This window comes from Helobdella robusta (assembly GCF_000326865.2).
Source record: "Helobdella robusta unplaced genomic scaffold HELROscaffold_13, whole genome shotgun sequence".
Classification (NCBI taxonomy): Eukaryota; Metazoa; Annelida; class Clitellata; order Rhynchobdellida; family Glossiphoniidae; genus Helobdella; species Helobdella robusta.
Window position 1 is genome coordinate 576875 of NW_008703718.1, and position 26154 is coordinate 603028.

Here is a 26154-nt window from a genome sequence, read left to right on the forward strand (position 1 = left end):
TTGACACCTAATTCGCATCAAAGTTCAATTTTACAACACCAAAGTTAATATTTACAACGTCAAAGTTAATCTTGACAAAGTCAATATTTCCCTATATATACAGCAAGGAGCACTGACGATGATTCATTCGGAATCGAAATATGGCCTTATTTGCAGCATGAATTCGAAAAATAAGTTTATTTTGAATTTTAATAAACTAAACGTTCACCGAAAAATCGAAAAAACGAACTACAAACATATTAACGCCAAACATTCGGTAGAATTTATAGAATATTGTAAAAATTATGGTCTTTTACCAACATATATATATATATATATATCGATGTCTTACTTGCATACATTTATTCAAGCAAAGGCTTGAGCGAAGAGAATACAAAACAAGATTAGAAAACATTTAGGTCACCAAACATTTATTCATATAAATAATTTAAGTATATTCAATATTCTACATACATATACGTTGGTCACCGTGCTTTGTAACCATGGATATCCATGTTTGTAACTTCAATCGGGAATCATTTATTTATCTTTGCATCGTTTCTAATCGTTCTACTACTGAGTAAAAGTTAAACTTCGCCTGGTAAACAAATTTGTTTCATCATCTTGTTCTTTGCTCGTGGTTTTGGTTCGTTTAATTTTTTATTAACTTTATTTAGTTTACTGTACTGTATACGTGTTTCGACTATTGTTACATTAAATTAGTTGCATTCATTTATTATTTTTTAATGAAATTCCTAATCATGATAAAAGTCATTTGTTATGTTGAACATCATGTTCTTATCTGTTAGTTAGTGTTTAGTGTTAGTGTTATCATCCATGTTGGCCATCCGGTCCCATGCATGCGTGCAGCACGTGCATGAACGCAAACAGATCCAGCTCGTAATTTTGAATAAGATTTTTCCATTGATAAATATGGTGGAAGGATCACTTTGAATCTGTTGGCATGAGACCATGAATGACCCATGAGAATGAATGAGATGAGAGGCATGCTGATGATGCCACATGCTACCTAAAGGCGTGAGAACTGATTGATTGATTAATCAACTAACACTAACCTAACTTTAATCACTTTTTTAACTGAAAATGAATTCTTGTTTAATTTAATTAAAATTAATAAAGTGTTAAAAATTAAGAAGTTAGTTTAGACTAGTTTTAGACAAAGAGAAAAAGGGACCTATTCAAAATGCTATCACCATTACATTGATTATGCATTGTCTTCTTATTGATTATCATTATGCATTATATAATGATACAAAAAGTCAAGTTAATATTATATATATATTTCTATATTTACAATATATTTTATGATTTTCATCAAATTGTTGGAATTATAAATGTTAGAAGAAGACAGACAGACACACACACACACGCAAACACACACACATATATATATATATTTAATTATATATATATATATATATATATATATATATATATATATATATATATATATATATATATTGGATTAAGACTGTCAGAAATGCAACGTTGAACATGCTTTGATTTTTATCAATATTTATATATTGATGTGATTTTCGTCAATATATATAAAATATATAAGATTGAACTAATTGTGTTATTTAAATATAGCTATAAAAACTAATAATCAATTTACTGTATTTATTTCCTTACATCTCCAATATATAGCCGTTACAAGTTATTTGTTACTGTTACCAACCAAGAAGTTGAAGTTAGCAAAGCTAACAAAATTACAACTAAGGAATGGGTGACCTAAAAGAAGACCAGAGCAATGAACTCGAAGTATTGGAATCTATATACACAAATGAATTAACAAGTAGACAAAATTTTTGATTATTTCTATTTTTGTTTATATTTTATTTTTTAAACAAAAGATAAGACTAGTGACACTCTTGAAATTAAATGCTAATTAGATCATTGTATTTTTGTATTTCTACCTGAATTATTTCAAGAAAAATTTGCATTTTATCTTCAAAATAATTTTAACTATATATTTAAAATTATGCCTTTATTTAGAAATTTATTTAATTATTCTAAAATTAATTTTGCTAAAATTTATTTTTTAAAGTAATTTCGAGGGAGCCTTTGATATCGTTTCTTTTAACAATTGCAACACAAATTGAAAAGGTGGATATGGAGGATGGTGAGTAGCTGCTTTCATTTTTGTTTAGCTTTCTTATTTTAACTCTTATCAGATAATTAATTTGTTCTTAACCCACTATTTTCATTTCTGTTCAGTTTATTTAAACTTTTATCAGGTAATTAGATTTATTTTATTCCGTCTAGTTGAAATCTGCCTGAAGTTCACACTGCCTGAAAATTATCCCGATGAAGTTCCAGCAGTGGAAATAATCAGCCATTCAAATCTTGAAGAAAGTTATGTCGAAGTATTAACTGAAATGATCATACGACTTGTGAGTAGTTTTAATATTATACAATGAATTCGAATGGTTGGATATGTTTTTGTTTCAACAGAGCACAAGTGCTTTTTATTTTACTAATTTTATTTACAAATACCAATTTTGAATTAATCAAACGAGCTCGACATCTAGAGTCATTTCCTCACTCATTGTTTTGTTTTTTACTTTTTGAAATGTTGCTTATATTTTTTTGTCTCATATAATTTCGTCAAGTACCTCCCCCCTATCGAATTACCATGAACATTTGAGTTGTCACTAGCCACTGCATCGTATGCTTTCTAAAATATATAATGATGATAAAATAATTTTTTTCACAAAACTTTTTTTCATTACAACAATGCAAAGTTTGTACACAATTTATTTCATGATTTATGTAACCAACAGTAGAAGTAGAAAAGAAATTTCATTAAAGTTCTAATGGAATTGTATTTAATTGAAGGCCGAGGAGAACGTTGGCACGGTGATGACTTACAACATAGTGACTGCTCTGCAGGATAAGTTGATTGAAATCGTTGAAACTGTTGCTACAAATAAAAGAGATGAAGAGGACAGAAAGTTGAAGGCTGCTGAAGAAGCTGAACGAGTTTGTATTTGCAATTTTTTTTCATGTGGCTTAACAAATCTGCAATTTCTTTTGAAATATTTAAAACCTTTTTTTCAATTTTAATGATATCTATATATCAGAATTAACTTTTCTTATATACTCCAAGTTCATTCTGCAAGCTTATTATTGTCTTATTTTTACAGAGGCTACATTACGTTTTTATTGACACTTGTTTTATCATGTCATATAGCTTAAACTTATTATGTATTTATTTTTATCTGTATGTAGAAAAAATTTGAAGGAACGAAAGTCACGGTAGAAAGCTTTTTCAAATGGAAAACAAAATTTGATGCTGAGATGATGGAACTAAAAAAATTAAAAATCAAAGACGACCTACTAATGAGGAAACTAACAGGTTTTGTTAAAATTACTTTTTATTTTAATCACAAATAACCAACATTTGTATGTTTCAAGTTTTACAAACGAATCACAGTGAAAGGCATTAATGTATCAATGTTATCAGTGAGGGAATGACAGGAAATATATCTATATATCAGAATTAACTTTTCCTATATAGGAAAAGTTATTTTCACATATGTGGAAAAAATGTAATAACATTTTAGCTATTTATTTTGGCGCTATGATATGAAATTTAAATAGCTATATTGAAACCGATTTATTTGTAAATGGAGATAGCTATTTTATTTCAGTTAATAAATGAGCATAACCAAGAGAAGGTGTGTCTGTACTGCAAAATATTTTGCTTCTTGTCTATCAATTATTGAATAATTTATCAAATATCTTTATGTATGTATTTATTTGTACACAAATTTGGCAAACATCAAAACAAGATGATAAAATAAGATTACATAAAATTGTTGAATGTAATTGTTGAATAAAAGTAAAATAAACTTTTTTCAGGTCGTGAATTATTCATGAAAGATCATGCCATGGATGATTCTGATGTCAAATTTCTCGAGGAGGGTATGATTTTTATATTAATTTTGTGCTTAGTTGTTAGTTAAGATAGTGGTTACAATTGTTAGGGTTTGCCTTCTTATCTAAATAGATTTTTTTCGGAAAGACTTTTTTGAATGGGAATTAATCATCTGCTTGCGTCCTACCAATTATTCGGAATGTCTTATACCTTTATCTTAGTCAAAATAATTTATTATGCGGCTCTGACATGTTATTCATGCCCCACCTAGTTGTAACTAATCTTTCTATGCCGCAAAGACTTCATCACTCACGCCACAAAACGCATATGTGCATTTATACGTACATAGATACAAGCTTTGCATCATACTTTCTAAGCAAGTGATAGCTTTTAAGTTTAAAATAAGCGTTGTCCGAGCTAGATTAACAGGCATAAAGCGGTGAGCCTGTGATTAGTTCTGTTTGCACGAGCAAGTTTTCGTTTTTTATGTGCATAAAATGATAAGTATGCGATTTGGGCATTGTGTAGTTATTTTGATCTTTTATTTATTTCCACACAATCAACGCCTATTTTTTCGTATCACTCACGTTACGGCAAGCTCCTGATTGAACCTGAGTTGAAAAAAACCTTCAAGCCATCACATTTATTTCATCAAAATGAACGTTTACTTGTATAAGTTCTCGAGTGAATGTTCTCGGCAGTAAATGTTAGATAAAATAAGACTAATTCTATTTATTTAAAGCTCTTCACACTTTATTATTTATTTTAATTGTATCTTTTATCTAAAAAATTGCATTGAACATCAGGTGGCGAGGTTGTGGAAGTGGATGAAACGTTATTCCAAGATGTTGACGACCTCGATCTGAATGGAGAGGAAGAAGAAATGGATAGGAAGCTCATTCTATTGGACGATGATTAACAGTTGATTTGTTAAATATTCTTTCAATATGTTTTGTACAATTTTTTGCTTAATTATAAGCCGTCATAATAGTCTACATTTCAAAAAGTTAATTATTACAAATATGAACAGATTAAAAGGACAGAACAAAATATGGGTTTCGTTAATGCACGTTGACGATATTGCTGAAGGGTATTTCTATTCATTATCTTGTTGATCATATGGTCTCTGATAAAACTGATTCCCTGGGTATGCTACTAATAAATTTGCTATGGCCTGTCAACCTAGACATCATTAATCTTCCTTTGCTTTCTTTTGTAGTTTGCAACGGCTCATAGAGTGGTTGGAAATTAAACCGCTAGGAATAAGGTGAAATTATGATACAAAAATTGACAAATTTTTCTGGGAATGGGAACCCGGAGTCGGAATTTTTTAGAGGCCGAAGTCGGATATTTTTCATCCTGATACTAGTATTCAATAAAGTTTGCAACACGAAAAATGTTATAAAACTACTAGGATTGTTTCGAATGAAGAACACAAAAATCTATCTCTAAATAATATATGAAAATTAAATACTGATTTACCACATACAATTTAATATAGTTATCTTGAGGCTGAGAGTTGCATAGCGATAAAAAGCTTATAAACAGAAGATAGCAAATGTATAAGTACACTGTTGACTCAATGATTGTTCAGTTACCAATAATTTTCATTTCCTGCGTTTAACAGCTCGCTGCTTGACAGTGTTATTTTACATTTCGTCATCTCTACCACTATTATATCCTTGGTAAAAATTAAACTGATGTTGGATACCCATGTATTTTAGACTGGAATGGATTACCCTAACGAATTATTTCCAATAAAAACATCATTTAAAGCAAAAGCTGCTTTGAAAACACAAGTTGTGCCGGGGTCAACCTTTAAATACCATTACGTGTAAATAATGGCTGAGGGTGGTCCGCGAGTTAAAAAATATCACGGCGCAAACATCCATTAAATTAACGATTTTAAAAATGAAAAATTGTTTTAAAGATTTATAATATATATATATATACATTGTATGTAATATATAGGTATATTTCTATATAGGTACGTCTCTACGTGTGTAACATATATATATATATATATGTCTATACCACATACCGACAGGCATAACATTAAAAATACATAATAACTGTGTTTCAATGATATATAAATTGAACATGTGTTTTATACAATGTCTTCTATGCGGTCGACAGAACATGAATGAAATGAAACTATTTTGACCTTACGATGTAAAATTATAATTTATGCAACAAAGGTCTGTCACATAAGCAGCCTGTTATCGTTACTGTATACCTATCAGTGCGGTTTATACATATTATATATATGTATGTATATATACATATATATATGTATGTATATATATATATATATATATATATATATGCTGGAAGATTATATACTAACTACACGTTACGAAGTTCACTTGTTCGTGTTGACATTGAAGTCATATATATATACATATATATATATATATATACATATATATATTTCAAAAATTCAACACTACTTTCAACATTTCAATGTTGAAAGTAGTGTTGAATGTAGTGTTGAAATGTTGCGTTAACAACAGTCTGTTATCAAAATATATATATATATATATATACATTTCCATATATATATATATATATATATATAGATATATATATATATAGGTATATATATATATATATACACGCATTAACACGCAATAATTGACTACCAAGTGTGTCTATTTGATTCATATAAGCAAAAAACACAAATTACATATACATATATATATATATTATAACACATGAAGTTAAATAATAAATGTAAAGATATACATATTCCATAACTTGATGTTGATTCGAAATAAAGTAACTTATAAATTAAATTATATTGCTTATTGCGTTTTACAAAATACGTATAAAACAGTTTCTGTATTGTATCACACTTATTTATATTACTATTATTTTGCATTGTTTTATTTTATTCTAAGTCATATATATATATATATATATTACATTCTGTTCTAAATATGCCAGCAAGGTATCAAATTACTACATCATAAATCTCGGGGTTAGCTAACGATGAACCACTTTTCATTAAAATTACAAACATTTTTCATGTTGTTAAATTAAAAACTTCTTAACCAAAATACAAATGGTTTCGCAGAACTCTATTAATATAAAATAATAAAAAATAACAAAATTTAATAAATAACATAATAGAAATAAAATTATATTGTTTATCCAACTGATGTAACTTCTTGGCTGATTAAAAATTAATCTAAAAATCGAAAATAGCGCGAAGTTATCGTGTTGTTTAAAATATTAATAATTAATTCATCTTCGTTCCTGGCCATTTTTATCAACTAATTTTCAAAGGAATTTCTTTTCGATATTTTGGAGTTGTTCTTCTTAATTTGAATCCCACGGAATTTTTTTATCATCATCTGTTAGTATTGATATTTTTTTATCATCATCTGTTAGTATTGATAACTTTTTTTCTTTTAGCTTTCAGTGTCAGTTGTCAGTGTCAGATTAAAATTTTAAATAAAAGTCAATTTTTTATGACAAATCTTTCTACTATTATATAATAGTATAATTATCACAATAATCATAATAATATTATATTATACACTATAATCTGTACTTAATACCATATGCATGAAACAGATACACATGTGATTGGTTTTGCAACCTTCTTAAGTCTTATATATAACAGTAACTCTTAACATTAACAACCATAGTAGTGTAGTAAAGTACTGTACTGACTCATAACTAAGGATGAGCAAGAAGAAAACTATACACCTTGTCTATCATATAATAAATAAAATAAATGTCATTCATTACAATCTAACATTAAGTTTAGAAGACTACCAGAAGTCTGGCACAGTCTACTTTACTATGTTTTAATTAAAAATTTAAAATGAAAGACATGGAGAATCAAATGTTTTTTTTTTATGATCTAATCAGGTCTGTTTTTCAGGCCTACATATCCCTGCACTATCAAAATGAGCATCAAATAAATAGCATTATTATTAATTTCATTAAAAAAGATTGAACTATCAATTTAGATAGTTAGTCAGGTTCATTCGAAGGAAGTGAGGACACTGGTGCAATTTAATTTCTGTATATATTTTTATTCTATATATATTTATATTCTATATATTTATAAGGATGTCATTACACAAATATACATATTTACTAAGTACAGAGTATTTTAATGCATTGTCAAGAACACTCATGAGTACATCTTAATAAACTATCAACTTTGAATTTTAAAATATACAGAATATATACTTGACAATGCATTAAAATACTCTGTACTTAGTAAATATGTATTGTTATAACCGTGCTACCAAACGCACTAGAACATTCTAGAATATGCTAGAATCGAACCATCTAGAAGAATTTAGAAACAACGCTTGCGAAGAGTATATAAGCGCACGTCGCAAGAAGATTAGCGATTAGTGAAATTCGTGACTTTGCAAATTCGTGACTTTGTGATTTTGTGAATAGCGATTCGGTGAATTATTTAAAGCATATTTGATTTGTTTTGTTGACATTGTCATAGCGATAGATTTTGAACAATTTAAAAGTTAATTGTGTTAATTTGAATTTGCTAGAAATAAACGATTAGTTGATTTCTTCTGTAAATAAAGTTTAATAACTAATAACTGTTTGGAGTATTTTATTCAATCGAAGATTTGAACCCGTCGTATCGTAAATCGGTTACGACAGCGAGTATTATAACAGTATGTTTGTGTAATGACATCCTTGCAAGCTTTTATTACATTTCATTCATGTAGCATATGCAGGCTTATTTTATTTTGTACTCTAGATGACTTGCCATCTCTGAAATGATATTGACAGTCTGTGTGTATATATATATATATATATATATATATATATATATATATATATAAATATATATATATATATACACTCCTTTTTGTTTTGCCTCTTTGTAAATATATTAATTAATTAATAAGAAATTATTGAAAATTTTGAAATTGTATGGAGCCAAAAAAATTATTGGGAGTTTTAATGGATGCAACAAAGCAAAGAAATTATTTAAAGCTTCTGTGGGTAGAATAGCTACAAATGATTTTTTTAATATTTTCATTTATTAGACCACTTAGTTATCAAATTACAAAGATTATAGCAATCATTTCATAGAGTTATTTATGACTCTTTAAGTACTTCTCAATAGTTTTCTCAAGGTAATTCTATTTTGATAGCAATAAATTTTTCACGTTAATGATATAAATGTTTTTTTTTTTGAAGCTACTATATTACAATGGACAAGATTATTAGTGCTGTTGGCAAGATACCAGATACTAAATCAAGAAACGATGATGATTTTTCAGACAGATTGTTGTACAGACACACCAGTGCCATATTTGTGGTTTTTGCTATTATAGTCTCAACGAAACAATACGTTGGTGACCCAATTCAATGCTGGGTGCCTGCAGAATTTACTGGCAACCATGAGGAATATACAAACAACTTCTGCTGGATAAGAAACACTTATTATTTACCATATGAAAAAAACATTCCCAAAGAAAATGAGTCAGAAAAAAGACAAGTTATTCCTTATTACCAATGGATGCCTATGATACTAGCTGTGCAAGCGCTGTTATGTTACCTTCCTATACTTTTGTGGAGAGGATTAAATGACAAATCTGGAATAGATGTTAACACAATTGTTGAAGCTGGTGAGACGTTCACTAATGCTGATGTTGCCGAAAATAAAGAGAAAACTCTTTCATATATGATCAAACAAATGGATCGGTGTGTAATATTTTTTTGATAAATAATTTTTTTGTTATGACTGAAAGTTTAGATTAATTAAATTTAAAATTTAAAAAAATGCTTTTTGAAAATATAAGTATCCTTTGATAATCTTGATAGCACTGATAAATTTTTTATTTGCAGATATCTATCAAGCCAAAAAGATGTATCAACGGGTTGTACAATAAGTTTAAAACATTTTTTGTCGCGCACTTGCTTTTCATCGTGTGGACGACGTAGAGGAAATTATCTCGTTCTTCTCTACTTAACAGTAAAAGTCCTTTCCTTTGCATGTGTGGTCAGTCAATTGTTTGTCTTGAATTTCTTCCTTGGACAGGATTTTCATCTATATGGGTTTGAAGCTATAAAAAGCGCGATCATTGGCACTAACTTGTCTGTTTCACCTCGATTTCCCCGTGTTACTATGTGCGATTTTAAGATTCGACGTTTGGGGAATGTTCAACGATATACTGTACAGTGTGTGCTGCCAATTAATCTATTCAACGAAAAAATTTATCTGTTTATATGGTTTTGGCTAGCACTCGTGTCAATTGTTCTAGCATTTTCGCTTGTTACTTGGATGACACGAGTCGCTCTTAGAGTTGAAAAACGTCGTTACGTCAAGAAACATTTGCATCTAATGAACAAAATACAATTTGATTCTGATAAAAAACAAGTTGTTAAATTTGTTGAAGATTATTTGAAGCAAGATGGTGTATTCATATTGAGGCTTGTCGGTCATAACACAAACGCGATTACTGTGACAGAATTTGTTTGCCATTTATGGGATTTTTATCGTATGAAACCGTTAACGGAACGATTTAAAAAAGAATTGAATGATATTTAATGTTTTAATCATTTAAATTATTTTAAATTTCCAATGATTTATTTCATTTAAATTTGTATATCTTTTTAATATCGATAGCAGTTAAATAAATAAAAATTAGTTTTTAATTAATTAAATTTAATGATGCCACATGTAAGTTGTTAATTTTTGCGAAAGATGTTTCATTACACAATTGATCCTCGAATAAAATTTAGTGTTGCCTATTACGGTTCAGTTTTGAACCTGATCGAAATCAATCCAACATCTTATTTGTCTCCCACTCTTTCCGTTTCCTCCTTCTTTTATCTAAACTTTTTGATTTCTTAGCTATGACATCAATATAACTTAGCTTCTACATTTTTTTTTGTTATTCTCTTTCTTTTTCTAATTTTTCTAGCAACCATTCGTTTGGCTTGTGTTGAGCCCATGATATTCTTAGCAGTTTTCTGTAACACCTCATTTGTAAGGCTTCACTCATTTTTTGTCCACTCTTAGCCATAGGTAGGTTTCGATTAGCTGCGTTCATGTTTTTAATAGTCTCAATCTTATCAGAAATGACCTATTGTGTTTATAAATGTTATTCATATATTGTGTGGCTGATCTCCCTATTGCCAATCATCTTATTCCTTGGTTGCCATCATTGTCTGTGCAACCGTTTCGCTTTTGTCTCAGTAATATAAATAACTTAGCGGTCACGAATTGTAGCAAAAAGGGGAAAAAATAAAAAACATTCGAAATCTTCCTCCTCAAAAAGTTGAACTTTACTCTTTCTTAAATTTACACTTATACACAAGCGTATCGTGTATAAATAGATAAAAAACTATATTTTTACACATATGTATATATATATATTATTTTATTATTTATACAAATATTATTTTATTTAGATTTATGATTTTATCTAAAGTTAAAATAGTGGGGTTTAATTCAGACTTAGATATTAAGTAATCACGAAGTTTCAGACAAATTCTCAAAAAATAGACTGTCACAAGATGAAAGGTTTAAACTCATTTGTCTGTCACGCTAATTCAAAAGATTTGTTTAGAAGTCCATGCTGATAAGATAATCTTACTGATTATCTTATTTTGTTCTGCTACGCGAGTCATCTGATCATTATGTCGTAAACACGTCACTTCACAGACGATGAACAACCTTTAAATACGACAGTGCAGCAAATGCAGTTTTCAGAACAGAATTCGTTTTTTAAAGAAATAATCGAAATTAAGATAATTTTATGGTTATTTTATAATTAAATTAATTTATATGCAATGTCAAAAATTACTTTAAGAAGTTTGTTTAGTGTTGTTATTATCGGGGTTTTAATCGACAAAGCAGGAAGCAAAATGGTTTGTTTAACTAATATTCAACAATTACTTCACCAAGTCAAAGAACAAGCCGACAAGAATGTTAACAACGCTGAAGACGAATGTTACTGGGTTGATGATTCCAAAACTTTTGAAGCAAAACAAGAATTTGACAAACGCAATGGGAATGTATTACTCCACAGATTGATTCGTGACTACGCTTCCTCATCATCGATAAAAAACGGTAACCCTGGTCGGGCCTATTTTTATCACACTGGTTCCCTTCCTTTCGGTCTCAATTCAATTGAATCACAGGGATCAGCAGATAGCAACGATTCACCAGCTTCCAGGAAAGGTTTTCGTTATGGCAGAAGTGTGGAAGGATCATTAATAAAAAATATTTTTTAAACAATTAACAAAGAGCAACTTTCTCTATTTTTTAGGTATTAAATTTATAACAATGTAAAAACTGATAGTGAATCTTTAAAAAGTCTACTATATTTTGATTTTTTCCTTAGATAATTATTATTCGTCCAAAGTTTCTCGTACACTTTTAAATGTTTTGTCGTGAACTGGTAGTGATTTTATCCTAAATATTTATATATGTATATATATATATATGTATATATATATATATATAAATATATACAGTACGGCCACTTAACTAACGGAAAAAATATAATAAAAAATAAACAAATTGTTAAATTATATTAGCTTTTTTCTGATCAATAATAATTATATATGTCTATCAAAATTCGAAAAATTAATTAAACAATATCAAATTTATATATATATATGGTAGCGATCATATATATCTATATATTATTTTTATATATATTATATATATATATATTAAAAATTATTTTCGAGTTTTGAATAAATTAATAGTTGCGTTGTCTTTGCGGTCACGTGCTTCGCTTCATTTTCCGTTTTTATGCAGGGCTTGTCTCGGTGAACGTTGTTGTGCGGATTGCAAGCGATTAAGTATTCGCAAATGTGATTTAGATTGAATTGTTTCTTTCATTTTGTTGTGCATCTATTTTAAAGATTATTTTATATCTTATGTGGATTTGTAATGCGGTGTATTTTTGATGTAACTCAATAAATTCTGTCTGCCGCGTGATGACAATTATCAAATGGCTCTTAGTCGATTGTCCTTGAAGACAATTTCATCACCTACCATTACTGATGGCAGACATGTTATATCTTGTGTACGTTCTCCAGTTATTGTACTGTTTTTAAATTTTAAACGTTTCGACTTAAAACTTATAGCGTGGTCTTCGCGCATCTCTAATTTTTGTTTCGCAACGCATTGCCACGGCCATTTTAAAATATGTGGGCGTGTACTTGTGCTTTTTAGAACGACGACGACAGTAGGAGTAAGCGCTTCAATGTTGAACCGAAGGAGTACACAGTATATAAAAGTAAACGCTTCTAATAAACTTCTACGATCGCGGAGTCCTCGGTGTGACTGGCGTGTAAAGCCCGTTTTAATGCCTCACAAGATTCCTATAACCGCTGCAGAATTTGTTATTAAATAAAAAACGTGGTAAAGTGAATTCCACGTGCCGAGGCAATTTTGGCAAAAGCATGTACCGGCGCTACTATGACATGGTGGAAGTTTGTAACGAAAATTCAGACTGCTTACGATTAAAAGTTAATCTAGGTAACCTTAGTTTAATTCTTATTGTTCTATCTGCCTTTCGCGTTTATCACATTTAGTCGTATTCATGCATATTTACATAGAATAAAATGTTTTGCATTTCATGAAGGGGTTGCAAAAAAATTTGAGTCTAAAATTTGTTCAAAAGTCAATCCGGTATATTCAGTGTAGAAGCAAGAAAAACTTGAAGCGACAATTCGGCGGACAGATAAAATTTTTGTTGCATGCTTGGGCTGTATATGCAGTGTACTTGTTAACAGGCTTTATGAAATAAACTTGGCTATTATATCTGAACGTCAACCTGGAATTGTTTGGGTCATATTTTATTTACAGTAAAGATATGAAAATGACTTGTCAATTTTTTAAGTCATCATTTTTTTAGCATTTATATGTTTACTATATTGTTTCAAAGCATTCAAAGAATAAAACATTATTTAATATAGGGGTTCAGTGATTAGTGCAAGAAAGCACGATATAGAATTTCAATGTAGGAATTAAACCGTAGCACCTGCATTTAACGATAAACGGAAGCGTTCACGTTTCATAAACGCACACAATACAACGTGTATGCAATGCACGCACGCACGCACAAACATTTCTCAATATTCACTCGAGAATGAATTGGAAAACTGTATATTATTCTAACTTTAATAATATTAATAATGACAAGAATTTGGTTAGAAATATTGAGAAATGTAATAAAAAGCTATCCAACGCCGTAAATTCGGTAGATTTCATAAATTACTACATTAATTATGGTATTTTACAAGCATTCACTAAAATATCTACGACCAATCGAAGAAACTTAACAAGCGAACATGAACGTGAGCAACGAATGATCTATCTTTCTCGTGAGTTAATAGCGAAGCAAAATGTAGTCACCCATTTGTCTCAAAAACTAAGGGATTATGAAAACCAGTGGACACAATGTAATATCGACGATAACATTTAACAAGATATAACCAAATGCTTGAAAGAAATTGCCAAAAGCTACCAACAGATAATCAATTTGAACAATCACAAAGAATTGGCCACTCTTATTAAGAAAGGTCACAATGATGCGATGAGCGATAAATTTATTAACTTAAGCCAACACACCCTAACTGAGAAGCAAAAAGAATTTTTGAACTTCGGAATCAATTGCCACTACATTTAAAAAACCTAACAATATCGAACACTCTAGAATGAATTGGAAAACTGTATATTAATCTTACTTTAATAAAATAAATAATGACGACAAGAATTTGTTAGAAATATTGAGAAATGTAATAAAAACTATCTAATACCAGAAATTCGGTATATTTCATAAATTACTATATAGTCGAACTACTATATCTTACGATCACAAAATAACCTTTTATAATTTTGACATAAATCCAAAATTATACTAAGTTGAATATTTGACATGGTTCGTTTAACTTTAATTTCCAATACAAAATTAGTATTTTTATTTCAAAACAAATTTAGTATTTTTATTACAAAACAATATTTGTGTGATTTCAGTAATTTTACGAGTTTAAAAACTGTAAAATAATTAACTAACACTGAAATAATAATAACGGTAAAACAAAAAATCATCAAAAATAACAAAACGAGTGACATGGCTATAAAAATAATACTTATAATTACTGTTATATCTTGTATAGAATGGGCAGGAGTAGCGAAGTGAACAGCAAAGTTTGAAGAGAAGTTGTAACTGTGATTTACGTAGTTACTTGGATTAGTTTAGTGTTGGTAATCAACTAAACGTGTTCAAAAAAGTTTGCGTTTGAAGCAGTTTTGTTCATCTATCGGAAATCTTAAACTTACGGAATAAAGATAACTTGACGATGGTTGGAAGCTACAACACTGGTAATCTTGAAGCTACAACACTGGTAATCTTGAGAGATCTTGAAGTTAATGTTGGTAGTGACGAGCGTTAAAGTTAACAACAGTACATTACACGTACCAGCACATACTTAAATACATACATATTTAAACGGAGTGCGGAGATGCACAGAGAAAACAATAAATAGACTCAGTAACATTTTTAACATGTTTATAGTCATTTTCTATATACATTTATAAGTTCTGAATCTAAATGAGAATTACGGGAGTGCATTCCTCGATTAACACATTTAATAAATGTCAATAAAAGTGTACAAATGTATTTATATGCACGGCATATTAAAAAAGAGTATTATCTTGAGAGAGAGAGTGAAAAATTAAAATATTAGGCTGTATAAAAATTGTTTGTGGATGTGGCACGTTGTTTGTTTGGATAACAGAGTTATCGATGGCCACTTTGTTGATTAAATATGGTTGAACAATATCCTTTTCAGGCTTGTAGACATTTTCTTTTTGTCTTATAAAATGTTCGACGTGCTTTCTTAAATCTTGCACTGACGATTGGTCAGTTACTTTATAATAGTAATGATTGTTTTTTATCGCTGCATCTATGTTTTTCTGACTATCGTCAAACAAAAATATTTCATCGTTTTTAATATGAAGATTTTTTTCAGCTTTTATTAATGATAGAATAGTTTCCAAATATTTTTCTTTTCCATATAATTTTTCTCCTATTAAATAAAGCCCAGGCAGTGGTTGTTTGGGACCCTCTATTCTAATACGACTCGTATCACTGAATGTATGGAAAATATTTTTTTAAGCAATTTCTACATAATCAAATTTAATAAACTTAGCCAAAAAAATCAAAAAATTGACATCACATTGTTGTTCATACTAACTGGTGAGGAAAAGCTGCGGATAGTATATTACGAATGAGCTTCGTTTGCCACGTATAAGTCACTATGCAGCATTCTAAGCGAGAATCTAAAATTATTGGTACCAAAATGCGAAACATTGCCTTTACATGGTACTTTGCCACATCTTTCGCTGCCATGAATGGATGCCTGGCAACACTTGTATCGAGGAGTGTACGATCCAAATCAATAGCCACTAACTTTATGTTGAGATTGTTCATTAACAAATTTCTTACGATGTAGTCTGCTTCCATTATTTCTGACATATTCGAATTATATTCGTAATTTTATTTTTAATTAATTCGCAATATTGACATGTTATAAAAACTTTCAAGGTATGATAAGCCCAATGCAATTCATGGCAAGCTATCAATGCCTTTCATTGTCGCACTTGTGCCTAGGTTACTCCTTCCTTCATAGTAAATTATCAATTTTTCAGCTTACTAGCTATTTGAAAATATTCGTGTCGTGCTATAATTTATATATATATATATATATATATATATATATACACACACAAACACACACACATATATATATATATATATATACATACAGAAATAAACGTTTAAAGTATATACTTATATACTCCTTTACATACATTACATTTCATTGCTAAATATAAAAATTTGTATCAACGAACAAGTTTGTTTGACGGAAGATTTTTTACGAATAGTTTGAATGTAAAAATGTCTGATAAATGGTGGACTAATGTGTTAAATTCTAACTCTAATGTTGTTCAACATATCTTAAAAACATTACAGAGAGATTTAGGAATAAAATTACTGGCGTTTGATTTCGATTTAACCCTCGTTGACCTGAACACAGGGGGAAAGTGGAAGGGTTCTGTTGAGAAATTGGCTTCACATGTTAGACCATGTTTCAAGGACTTGATAGGTGCAGCTCTAGAGAATGGTTCTTTCAAATTGTGCATAGTGACATTTTCAGTTCAACCCGGATTGATTTCAAAAGTTTTGCGTCATATTTTTCCCAATTAGTAAGCATTTTTAAACTTGAAATTATATTACAAATTTTTAAAAAAATATTTTTTTTCGCAGTAACACAGATAAAATTTTAATTGAAGCAAATCCGAGTAAAATTAATCCACAATTATCTTTGGAAGTTTACAAAGTTGGCAAACAAAACCATTTAGACAAAGTTGTTCAAAGAATTCAAAACGCTCACAACGTTGCAATACAACCAAGCGAAATTTTTTTATTTGACGACAGAGTGTTGTACGTAAAAATAGCGAAAAAGGCTGGTCTAAGAGCATATTTGGTTAATAATGATGTGTCGTTGCAAAAAATTAAAGATTATCTCTATCATCAAACCAATAAGATAAATTCTAACGACATGGACTTTAAATATGTCAACATGCAAAATACTTCAAAAGGTACGGTTTTTGAATTGAAAAGTCACCATCCAGAAGCAAATTTAGTTCAATCACCAGCATGGAACCAGGCAATGGAGACAAGATATGGAATTAAAATGCCAGTATCTGTTGTACACATTAAATAACAATTCCAAACCAACACTTTTGTAATTACTGAACTAATATATATTTTTAAATATTGCATAAAAACTTAAAAAAATTATATTCATATAATTTTTATTGAAAATAAGTTAATTATCAATTGTGTTGGAAAGAACTTTGATGGTCAATTTATTTTTAGTTGCATTAGAAACAGATTTGTTTGAACATCTGCTAGATCCAATTCTGTTCCCAATGTCAACAGATTTTTTGCTCTTGAAATAATTAAATATATTTTTATTCATATTAAATAACAAAATGAAGATAAAAATTCATAAAATGTAGTGCCTACATAATCATCTTTAATGCAATCGTGCTTGGGCCATCCAAGTTTCATCGAAAACTCTCTTTCAAAATGAAACGACTGAAAATAAAATATTCATCAGACTGACGCTATTATTATTATTGTGATAACAATTCAAGCCAGTTTGAAAAACTTCCAATTGATAAGTTAGAAATAGAAATATAAGGAACAGTATTATTGTGGAAATCTAATAAAAAAAGTTGAACAGCTTTTAAAAATATATCGCTGAGCAAAATTTAAAAACTTGTCAAATGTTACAAAAAAAACGTTCTGCTGATTCTGTAAAAAAAATAATGAAGTACTACCTTATTAATTTTGATGCTTTCATTTAACCGTCTCTCTTTGTGTAATTCAGTTTTAACTTTTCGGCACGCTTCTTTTAGCAGCATGATTTCTTCTTTTTGTTTCACAACGCTGTCCTGTAATTATTTCATATTTATTTAATCTTCCGTGTAAACTTTGATCGATCATACACGCGATGACATTAACGTAAATTATTTTATCAATTAAATTTTCGTTATTTACGTAAAAAAATTTTATTTCAACCGTACGCCATTCTTCCTTTTTGTTCATTGCTTTAAAAAATTAGGATTTGAAACATAGAAAACTTCACAGACAACATATAATTAAGACAAAATTTTAAAAATTTCATGAATGTTCTTCTCGAAGTAATTTTGTATAGGGGGATAATTGTGTGCAATCATTTCAGCAATGGTTGAGAAATATAAATAGTATAAATGAGAAAACTACACGAGAGAAAACAAGGGAATTGAAGATAATAAATTGCAGTACGAACCGTCATGAAGTCCAACTTGCCACTTGTTTCTTCAACAAGTACTTCTGCTTGTCTACAAAAATATATGAAATGAATGAATTATATATATATATATATATATATATATATATATATATATATATATATATATATACTTACATATAAATAAATAAATAAATAAATATATATATATATATATATACGAATCTTTTGAAAAGCCGAACAATTCCTTAATGTATGATATTATGTTTATTACCTCGTATATATATTACATATATATCTCGCATGAAGGCTAAACAATTTTGTTATATTCGAAAAAAATAGTTGAATCAAAAAAGTTTACGAAAGTTGCAACAAAAATTTTTTTTAAATCTTTCAAAACAATTTAATTTAAAAAACAATAGAAAATTTTAATAATATATATATAAACCTTAGTTGATTCTTGTTCTCTTCGTATTCTTTTGCAACGTTTTTACTCCAAGACAATTCTAACATTATAGATTTCAGTTTTTGCATAATATTTTCAGAAATTTTCGCCCTTAACTCCGACACCTCATATTTGTTTGATGGCGTGTAGTTCAAGGATATAAACTGTTGCTGGTCGCCAGTTTCCATCCATGGCATTTCAAGAACATTTATTATGTTACAGATGGTTTCTGAATACTGTATGAATTTAAAACTCTTCATCTTTCATTATTAAAATTCATCAGCGAATTAGCGCGAACTGGTAAAAATTTCGTAAATTGAGTTGTGTTGTTATTGCGTGTTGGTGTGATTCGAATGCGTATGGTGCAAACACAAATGCTTATTACACCGTCTACACCAGACTTGTAGTTAAGGTTTGACACAAAAAATTAGAGTAGCCTAAGTAAGAAGTGATTTTAAGTCAGAGTCGCTTAGCTAAAAATATAAAAATATACATTATTGTGAAATTATTTCTTCTCAACTTACGCTAACATTAACATCGCAGCCGAATCATAAAATTTTTCGTCTCCTGTCGCAGTTTTAATACGATCGTAATTTAATAAATGTTCACGAATACAAAGTGAGTTGAGGCATGTAATATGTAGAATGTGGGCGGATGGAATATTTGTACCTAAAATGGAAACTTTTCATTTTAAGATATCATACGTCTAAATTAAAAATTAAATTATTACTTCTTAGTTAATCAAAACTTCTCCGCATGTAAATAATTATTTATATTTATTACTTATATTGTAATCTAAGGAGACGGCGAATTTTCAAAACTTCCAAAACAATGTTTCCATAGAAGCAAAAAAACTAACAGATTTTTCAGAGAGATCTAGCAAGTGTTTCGTTTGTTTATGAGCTTCATACTCCATATCAAACACATTTTGAGTTACAAATTTGCTTTTACTTCTTGATGAACTTTCCAACAAAGATGCGGATCTTGAATCAAAATTTTTTTTATTAATAACATTTTATTAATAAATGATGGCTACACAAATGAGAAAGTTTTGTTTCAGAATAATAAGTTCCCGAAATGAAGAAAAAATACGAAGAATGTTAACTTGTCAACATTATCCAAACTGCCATGAGTATTCTGAATCTGATCTTCATCGCATCCAGCTTCATTAACAAAAACATCAATTGTGGACATTTCGCTAAACGATGATAAAAGTTCAAAAACTTTTTGAGGCACACAAAGATCAGGAGCGGCTGCCAAGTTTGTCGATTTTATGAGGTCCAGATCTTTTTTCATTAACAGCACTTCTTTCATTATTATGTGAAGATTTGTCAACTCTTCTGTAGCAAAATATCAATAACGATTTTTGTAAACTAGGAAATAAGTCCTAATGCAACAAAATTTGGCCCAAAATATTAAAAACTGTTCACATTTATACACCACGTAAACAAATAAAAAACTTCACTTTCATTATCAATCAGCTGTTGAACATGTTGCATTTTTTTCAACATTTTCCTCGTCTCGACCAAAGTTATTTTCTGTTTTTCAATCACTTGTGCGTGCATTTGCTCCTTGCACAAAGCGCCAATTTCAATCAGATCACTGCTTGAAGGTAGCATTACAGCCTAACAAAATATTTGTTTCATCGTAAAATCAAATATTAATATTGAATATAGTGCAGAAACTATTTAAACTGATGTGAGAATAATTATTAATTTATTAATTAATGAAGCTTCAATCATCATCGCCAAAGAACTCCACAGCTAATAAGAACCTTGTGTGTTTCATTAGCACTGTTGCCTGATGGCAAGAGGTTTTCCAGGATTCTCATATCAACAGTTTGTTTCTCCAGTTTCGTTTGATACTCGTCTATAACCGCTGATTGCTTTCTAACAATTCAAATGTTTATTTAGTAACTGTAGGACATTACATTTTGAATCTATTTACATAAATTTAATCAACATTTACTTCTACAAAATTGTGTCGGTTATTATCTTGAAAACCGAGATTGCTAAATATAAGAATAAAAATGTGGAAAAAGTGAGAAGTAAAATTTAAATAATTTTTGAAGTAATTATCTATAATAGCTATCGATATTAAATGCTAGAATTTCTAAAACTGGCCTCTTAAAATTAAATTCCCCCTTCAAAAATTATTTTGAAAAATGTAAAAATTAAAAACTTTAAATCCAGTTGAAGATTTTCAATTTGAGATTTTTGTCTGTCCACGAGTTGGGCCAGCTGTGTGACTTGATGGTTCGATCTGTTCAGTTTGGTGCGCATTTGTTGAAACTTTTCTGACATTGAATTTATCTCTTTCCGATGAAACTCTTTTAATTCTATGATTTAATTTTTTGGAATTCATAAGAATTTTTTATGACAATCTTGTTAAGCAGGAGGATTTTAAAATATTTTCCAATTTGGCTCAAAGTGAATTCAATTCAGAATAAAAAATAAATAATTTAAAATCAGAGTTTGATAACATTTAATAACTTGAAAAAATTTATTTCAAGTGAATCATAAACTTTTTGTTTAAAATATTCTGTACATAATTAATCAACTTAACATAAAATAACTGAAAACTAAAAATAAATAACGTATATACCATTCATGTCTGTTTGTTTCGATACCAGCACTGAAATATCTTTCTTCAAGTTACTTATGGTCTTCTTGTCGTGTTCATTTGAATTATTTTGTGCGTCAGATTTGTTTCTAGATGTTTTACACAATGCACTTTTCTCTTTAGCAAAACTTCTGCTGTTTTTGAAAGAATCCTTTAAAAGTGCATCCTTTTTAGTGTGAACAACATCCACCAGCGTGTCAGTCTCTAATTCGGAAAAAGTTGGGATGTTTGTTGTCTCTTCGAAATCAATTTTTATTAACTGCGAGTCTTCATTGTGGACTGCTGTGCAAAAAACTTGTTCATCATTAGTGAGATCTGCTGCGTCTGTACTTTCGCAGTTACATTCGGAACTCTTAAAATCGGTCTGCGACGAGCGGGAAACAAGTTGGAGTCGATCGTTTAACATTTGCAGACGCAGTGAAGATAATTCAATTTCGTATTGCTCTTCTTTGGATTTAAATGCTGAAATGGTCTCTTGCAGGCTGTTTATCTTAGTTTGCATGTTTGAGTAAGTATTTTGGTGCTCGTATTTCATTTTTTCGCAGTCGGTGTTCAACGTTTTCAGTTTCTTGCTTAAACTTTCGATTCGTTCTTTGAATTTTATGCTGTTTTCCTCGGCTTGTCCCTGTGGCAGCCATCATTATTAATGCTCAAATATTTATTTACAATGCAAAATTCAAAACGTACGGTTGTCTTCATGCCAAAAAAAATTTTTTCTCCAGAAATATTTTATTTACGCAATAAAACTAAATAAAAACAAAATAATAACATACATTTGTAAAATTTGCTGAATTTATATGTGCAATAGAATTATAATAAGTAGGATGGTAGGCTACTGCTTTTATCGGTACAGGTTTGCGTCATAAAACAATCATCCACAATCAACACCCGTCTATATGTCATATGTCCATATTTTTATATAAGATAAAACAAATTTGTGACTTTATTGCTACTCTACCTTGGAATAAGGTAAATAATGAGAATAACATGAAATGGCAATTCAAACGAATATCAAACCACAAGATTGGAAAGATACATACTTTTTCAATTTTCATCAATTTTAGGTGCTTCTGTAACTTTCTAAATTCTTCTTCCTTCTTCTTAAGCTCCTAAGATATTGTTATTATCATCAACATTATCATCACCATCGTATCATCATCTCAGTGATTGGGGCTGCCTATAAATGTCACAATCGTTTTTCATTTGTTGCGACGTTCTTAATTTTGAAATCTTTTGTTAAGCAGGTCACATATCTGCTGCCATCAAACAATAAACTAAACTTTTTCAATATCAAATCGACTGATTTTTTGTATCGTTTTGACGTCGGTAGTTAAAAATAAGATAAAAATAATTTACCAAATTTTGGTTCATTAGATTTTTGACATACCCATACCCTAGCAGGTATGGGTATGTCAAAATATTTAAAAGATTGTTATAGAGACGCTGCCCGTTACGATGCATCAGAAGCTTTCCAATATCGCTCCGTCTTACAGACAACTTCAATATCGTTATAAACAGCCACTCATCATTAACTAACAACCCTTAATCATCATTAATCGTGTACAAATTTAAAAACAAATTACATGTTTTAAGATTTCCAATTTTTCAGAAAGTTTTTCATTAACGTTTGTTTCTTCGATCACACAACGTTTTGCGTCATTGAGTTTAGCTCTGTGAACATTCAGCTGATCATTCAGCAACTCTAAACCTGAATGTAGTAATTTAATAAATCGAAAGTCAGAAATTCAAAGTTGAACAAATGATAGATTGCTTACATTTGCTATGTACGGAAATAATTCCATTTTCAAAAATCTTTTCAACATGGTCAATTGCAGCTTTTATTTCTGAGCTGAACTTTTGAAGATCTTTTTTAAGGTGGCTATTAAAATTTATGTTGATGTTTTCTTTCAGGTTGAAAATGTTGAGTTGTTGGTTCGATCGAGTTATGTACTCTTTGATATCTTTTTAATTGTTAAATACAAAAATTGACAATTGATACATATACAACGCAGACTCCGGGCGGATCAACAAATCGAAGTAAGTCTTACAATAAACAAGAGAACTACGTGCACGCCGTCTCATAAAAAATCTAATTTTAATGATGAAAAGTTTTGTCTAATATACAACATTGTTAATAACAAAAATTGAAATTTAAAAACACAATTTGCAAATTATTTTGGATATAATATTATCTAGGTTTTTTATGTTCCTAAAAGAAGCAAGCGTACTCACCAAATGGTTTCTTAAAATCTGACATGGTATTCATTAAGACCTCCAGTGATCTCAACCAAGCATGGCAGTGTTTTAGTGGCTCATCTACAAGATCTTGAATCCTTTTCATGTAGATGCCATCAAACTCTATCAATTTCAAACTATCCAACATTTTGTTGACGCTGAAAGCAGACCATCCTTCTTCATCCAAATTGCTCTAAGAAATAAAGAGTAGGAAAGAACTACGAAAAACGTTGAAACAGAATATAAATTTAAAGTCTAATTTATAAAAAAAACATGAATCATTTGCGATGAATATTTAAAGGTGAAAGTTTTCTGAAGCGTTTGTCAATAAAAAGAGAAGCACATAACGATAAATTTGAATTTCAGATTTGTTGGCCTTAAACATTTTCGACTGACTGTCGCGATCCACAGCATTATCAAACAGCGTATTATCAAATAAATAAATATGTTGTAACAGTTTATTTATGAAATAAATGCAACACAAAGTATGGTTTCGTTGTACGTTGTTACACAACAGACCACCGCATAATTTTTCAAGCATATGATAAAAAAATATCAACGTATTAGCAATATCTTCTTTAATTTCAAGATTTATGAATGTTGAACAGTTTTATTTAATCGTAAGCAGGTGTGTTCAAAATAAAATTAGAATTGGAAAGAAATACCAATAAGACGAGGACTTCAGATTTAAATCTTTCAATGTCCTCTTGGAAAGTAGAATTATCTTTCAAGAGCAGTTTCATATTCTGTAGGAAATTGTTCGCTTAATTGACAACGAACCAAATGCAATTTGTGAACTATAAATCATCATACATTTTTCAAACAAATCTTAGTTTCATATTTAATATGATTTTACATGTATAGGCCTATATACCTAGATCAGTTTCAATCGCGATTTCAGTGTATGAGAACAAATAAATTAATTTACAAAAATTTAGTAGTATTATTTTGAAAGTGTTTCCCAAATTAAATATAGTTTATTAAAAATTTTATAAAATTTTACTAAAAAATAGCGCAATGAATTTATAAAAAATGTGAAATTTAAAAAAAAAAAATCTGTTCAAATAAATATTTCAAGCATACTCAACCTGATTTTCTAGAAGTATTTTCGATTTTGAGCTAAGTAACAACTTTCCCGCCACATAAATTTCATCTTCATTTGTTGCAAAGTTGTTGCATTCAACTCCGCAGTAAATCAGTTGTGTCAACAATCCTTTAAACTTATTCAACTGGAAAAAACAGTTAAGATGAAAATCAGATTGCAATTAATGAAGACCATCTGTCGTGTTTCACTTTTCTACCTTTATGCATTGGGAAATGTTAATATGTATCAGTTTGTATTACACAAAAACATTTGCATGCCCAGTCTAGATACTTTTCAATGTTGATACAAAAATATTTAAGATATGTATTGGTATGGAAGATTTTATTTTAACGCTTAAAATTTGTTGAAGATAATCAATGGCTTCCAAAAAACTAGTTAGTCCTGTTTTTGAAATCTTAGTTTGTTTTAAAATTAACACAGCCATTTTGTGGCGACAACATAAAAAATTTGACAGTCATTTTTATTGCTGGTATTCGGAAAGAAAAACTGAAACCTGTTGTTTTGTTTGTTCCAATGTAACAGATGTCGTCAGTAACGATCTTTCCACGGTTTCAAGTTTCTGCTTCATTTGAGTCATTTCGCATTTCAACTCATTATTTTTCTGGAAGAAACAATAATGAATATTGAAAGACAAACATCGGATTGCTCACAAATGGTTCAAGAAGTTCCAACAAGTTCATAAATTTTAACCTTAACTTCGAGTTCGAAAACTTGACGTACGTCCATCAACTCCTTTTTTAGTCTTTCATCAGCTAGGTTTGAATCAAGTTCGTTGTCATCAATGGCTTGTACTTTCTTCAATAAATATATTTTCAATGAATTTTTGACGTTTTCAAGAACCCACTTAGATAAAATTGATAATACAACACAAATTAAAACACGGAACATAACATTAAGTGTTGTTCATTAAATATACTACAAATGAATTTCAGAATTTTAGTAGCAAAGTCTGCTCACAGACTGATGAATAATTTTTATGCTGAGATATATACATTTTGTTATTTCTGTGTGTATTTTATGTAATTAAATTAATTATTTATA

The 26154-nt window shown here is 29.4% G+C and overlaps 8 protein-coding genes across 8 annotated transcripts; 4 read left to right on the forward strand and 4 right to left on the reverse strand.

The window, feature by feature from the left end:
* Window positions 1-1722: 1722 nt before the first annotated feature.
* Window positions 1723-4799, forward strand: HELRODRAFT_73503 (hypothetical protein; the record flags this gene model as incomplete). The annotated part of the gene is made up of 7 exons (XM_009014093.1): window positions 1723-1795; window positions 2048-2122; window positions 2266-2393; window positions 2839-2982; window positions 3232-3358; window positions 3865-3927; window positions 4687-4799. 7 exons carry the CDS (start codon window positions 1723-1725, stop codon window positions 4797-4799), a joined length of 723 nt encoding a protein of 240 aa, XP_009012341.1.
* A 4287-nt stretch (window positions 4800-9086) lies between these two features.
* HELRODRAFT_73579 (hypothetical protein) lies at window positions 9087-10427 on the forward strand (the record flags this gene model as incomplete). The annotated part of the gene is made up of 2 exons (XM_009014094.1): window positions 9087-9580; window positions 9725-10427. The coding sequence occupies 2 exons, from the start codon at window positions 9087-9089 to the stop codon at window positions 10425-10427; spliced, it is 1197 nt and encodes a 398-aa protein (XP_009012342.1).
* Window positions 10428-11749: 1322 nt separating this feature from the next.
* On the forward strand, window positions 11750-12118 carry HELRODRAFT_168212 (hypothetical protein; the record flags this gene model as incomplete). Its single annotated transcript, XM_009014095.1, has 1 exon — window positions 11750-12118. The coding sequence occupies one exon, from the start codon at window positions 11750-11752 to the stop codon at window positions 12116-12118; it is 369 nt and encodes a 122-aa protein (XP_009012343.1).
* A 3421-nt stretch (window positions 12119-15539) lies between these two features.
* On the reverse strand, window positions 15540-16380 carry HELRODRAFT_168213 (hypothetical protein; the record flags this gene model as incomplete). The annotated part of the gene is made up of 2 exons (XM_009014096.1): window positions 15540-15993; window positions 16100-16380. 2 exons carry the CDS (start codon window positions 16378-16380, stop codon window positions 15540-15542), a joined length of 735 nt encoding a protein of 244 aa, XP_009012344.1.
* A 423-nt stretch (window positions 16381-16803) lies between these two features.
* HELRODRAFT_168214 (hypothetical protein) lies at window positions 16804-17632 on the forward strand (the record flags this gene model as incomplete). The annotated part of the gene is made up of 2 exons (XM_009014097.1): window positions 16804-17111; window positions 17173-17632. 2 exons carry the CDS (start codon window positions 16804-16806, stop codon window positions 17630-17632), a joined length of 768 nt encoding a protein of 255 aa, XP_009012345.1.
* A 105-nt stretch (window positions 17633-17737) lies between these two features.
* On the reverse strand, window positions 17738-19348 carry HELRODRAFT_168215 (hypothetical protein; the record flags this gene model as incomplete). Its single annotated transcript, XM_009014098.1, has 4 exons — window positions 17738-17860; window positions 18255-18368; window positions 18746-18797; window positions 19155-19348. The coding sequence occupies 4 exons, from the start codon at window positions 19346-19348 to the stop codon at window positions 17738-17740; spliced, it is 483 nt and encodes a 160-aa protein (XP_009012346.1).
* A 617-nt stretch (window positions 19349-19965) lies between these two features.
* Window positions 19966-20465, reverse strand: HELRODRAFT_168216 (hypothetical protein; the record flags this gene model as incomplete). The annotated part of the gene is made up of 2 exons (XM_009014099.1): window positions 19966-20134; window positions 20257-20465. The coding sequence occupies 2 exons, from the start codon at window positions 20463-20465 to the stop codon at window positions 19966-19968; spliced, it is 378 nt and encodes a 125-aa protein (XP_009012347.1).
* Window positions 20466-20892: 427 nt separating this feature from the next.
* Window positions 20893-24156, reverse strand: HELRODRAFT_168217 (hypothetical protein; the record flags this gene model as incomplete). The annotated part of the gene is made up of 7 exons (XM_009014100.1): window positions 20893-21040; window positions 21333-21489; window positions 21756-22398; window positions 22814-22882; window positions 23357-23481; window positions 23549-23734; window positions 24006-24156. 7 exons carry the CDS (start codon window positions 24154-24156, stop codon window positions 20893-20895), a joined length of 1479 nt encoding a protein of 492 aa, XP_009012348.1.
* Between the last annotated feature and the right edge of the window lie 1998 nt (window positions 24157-26154).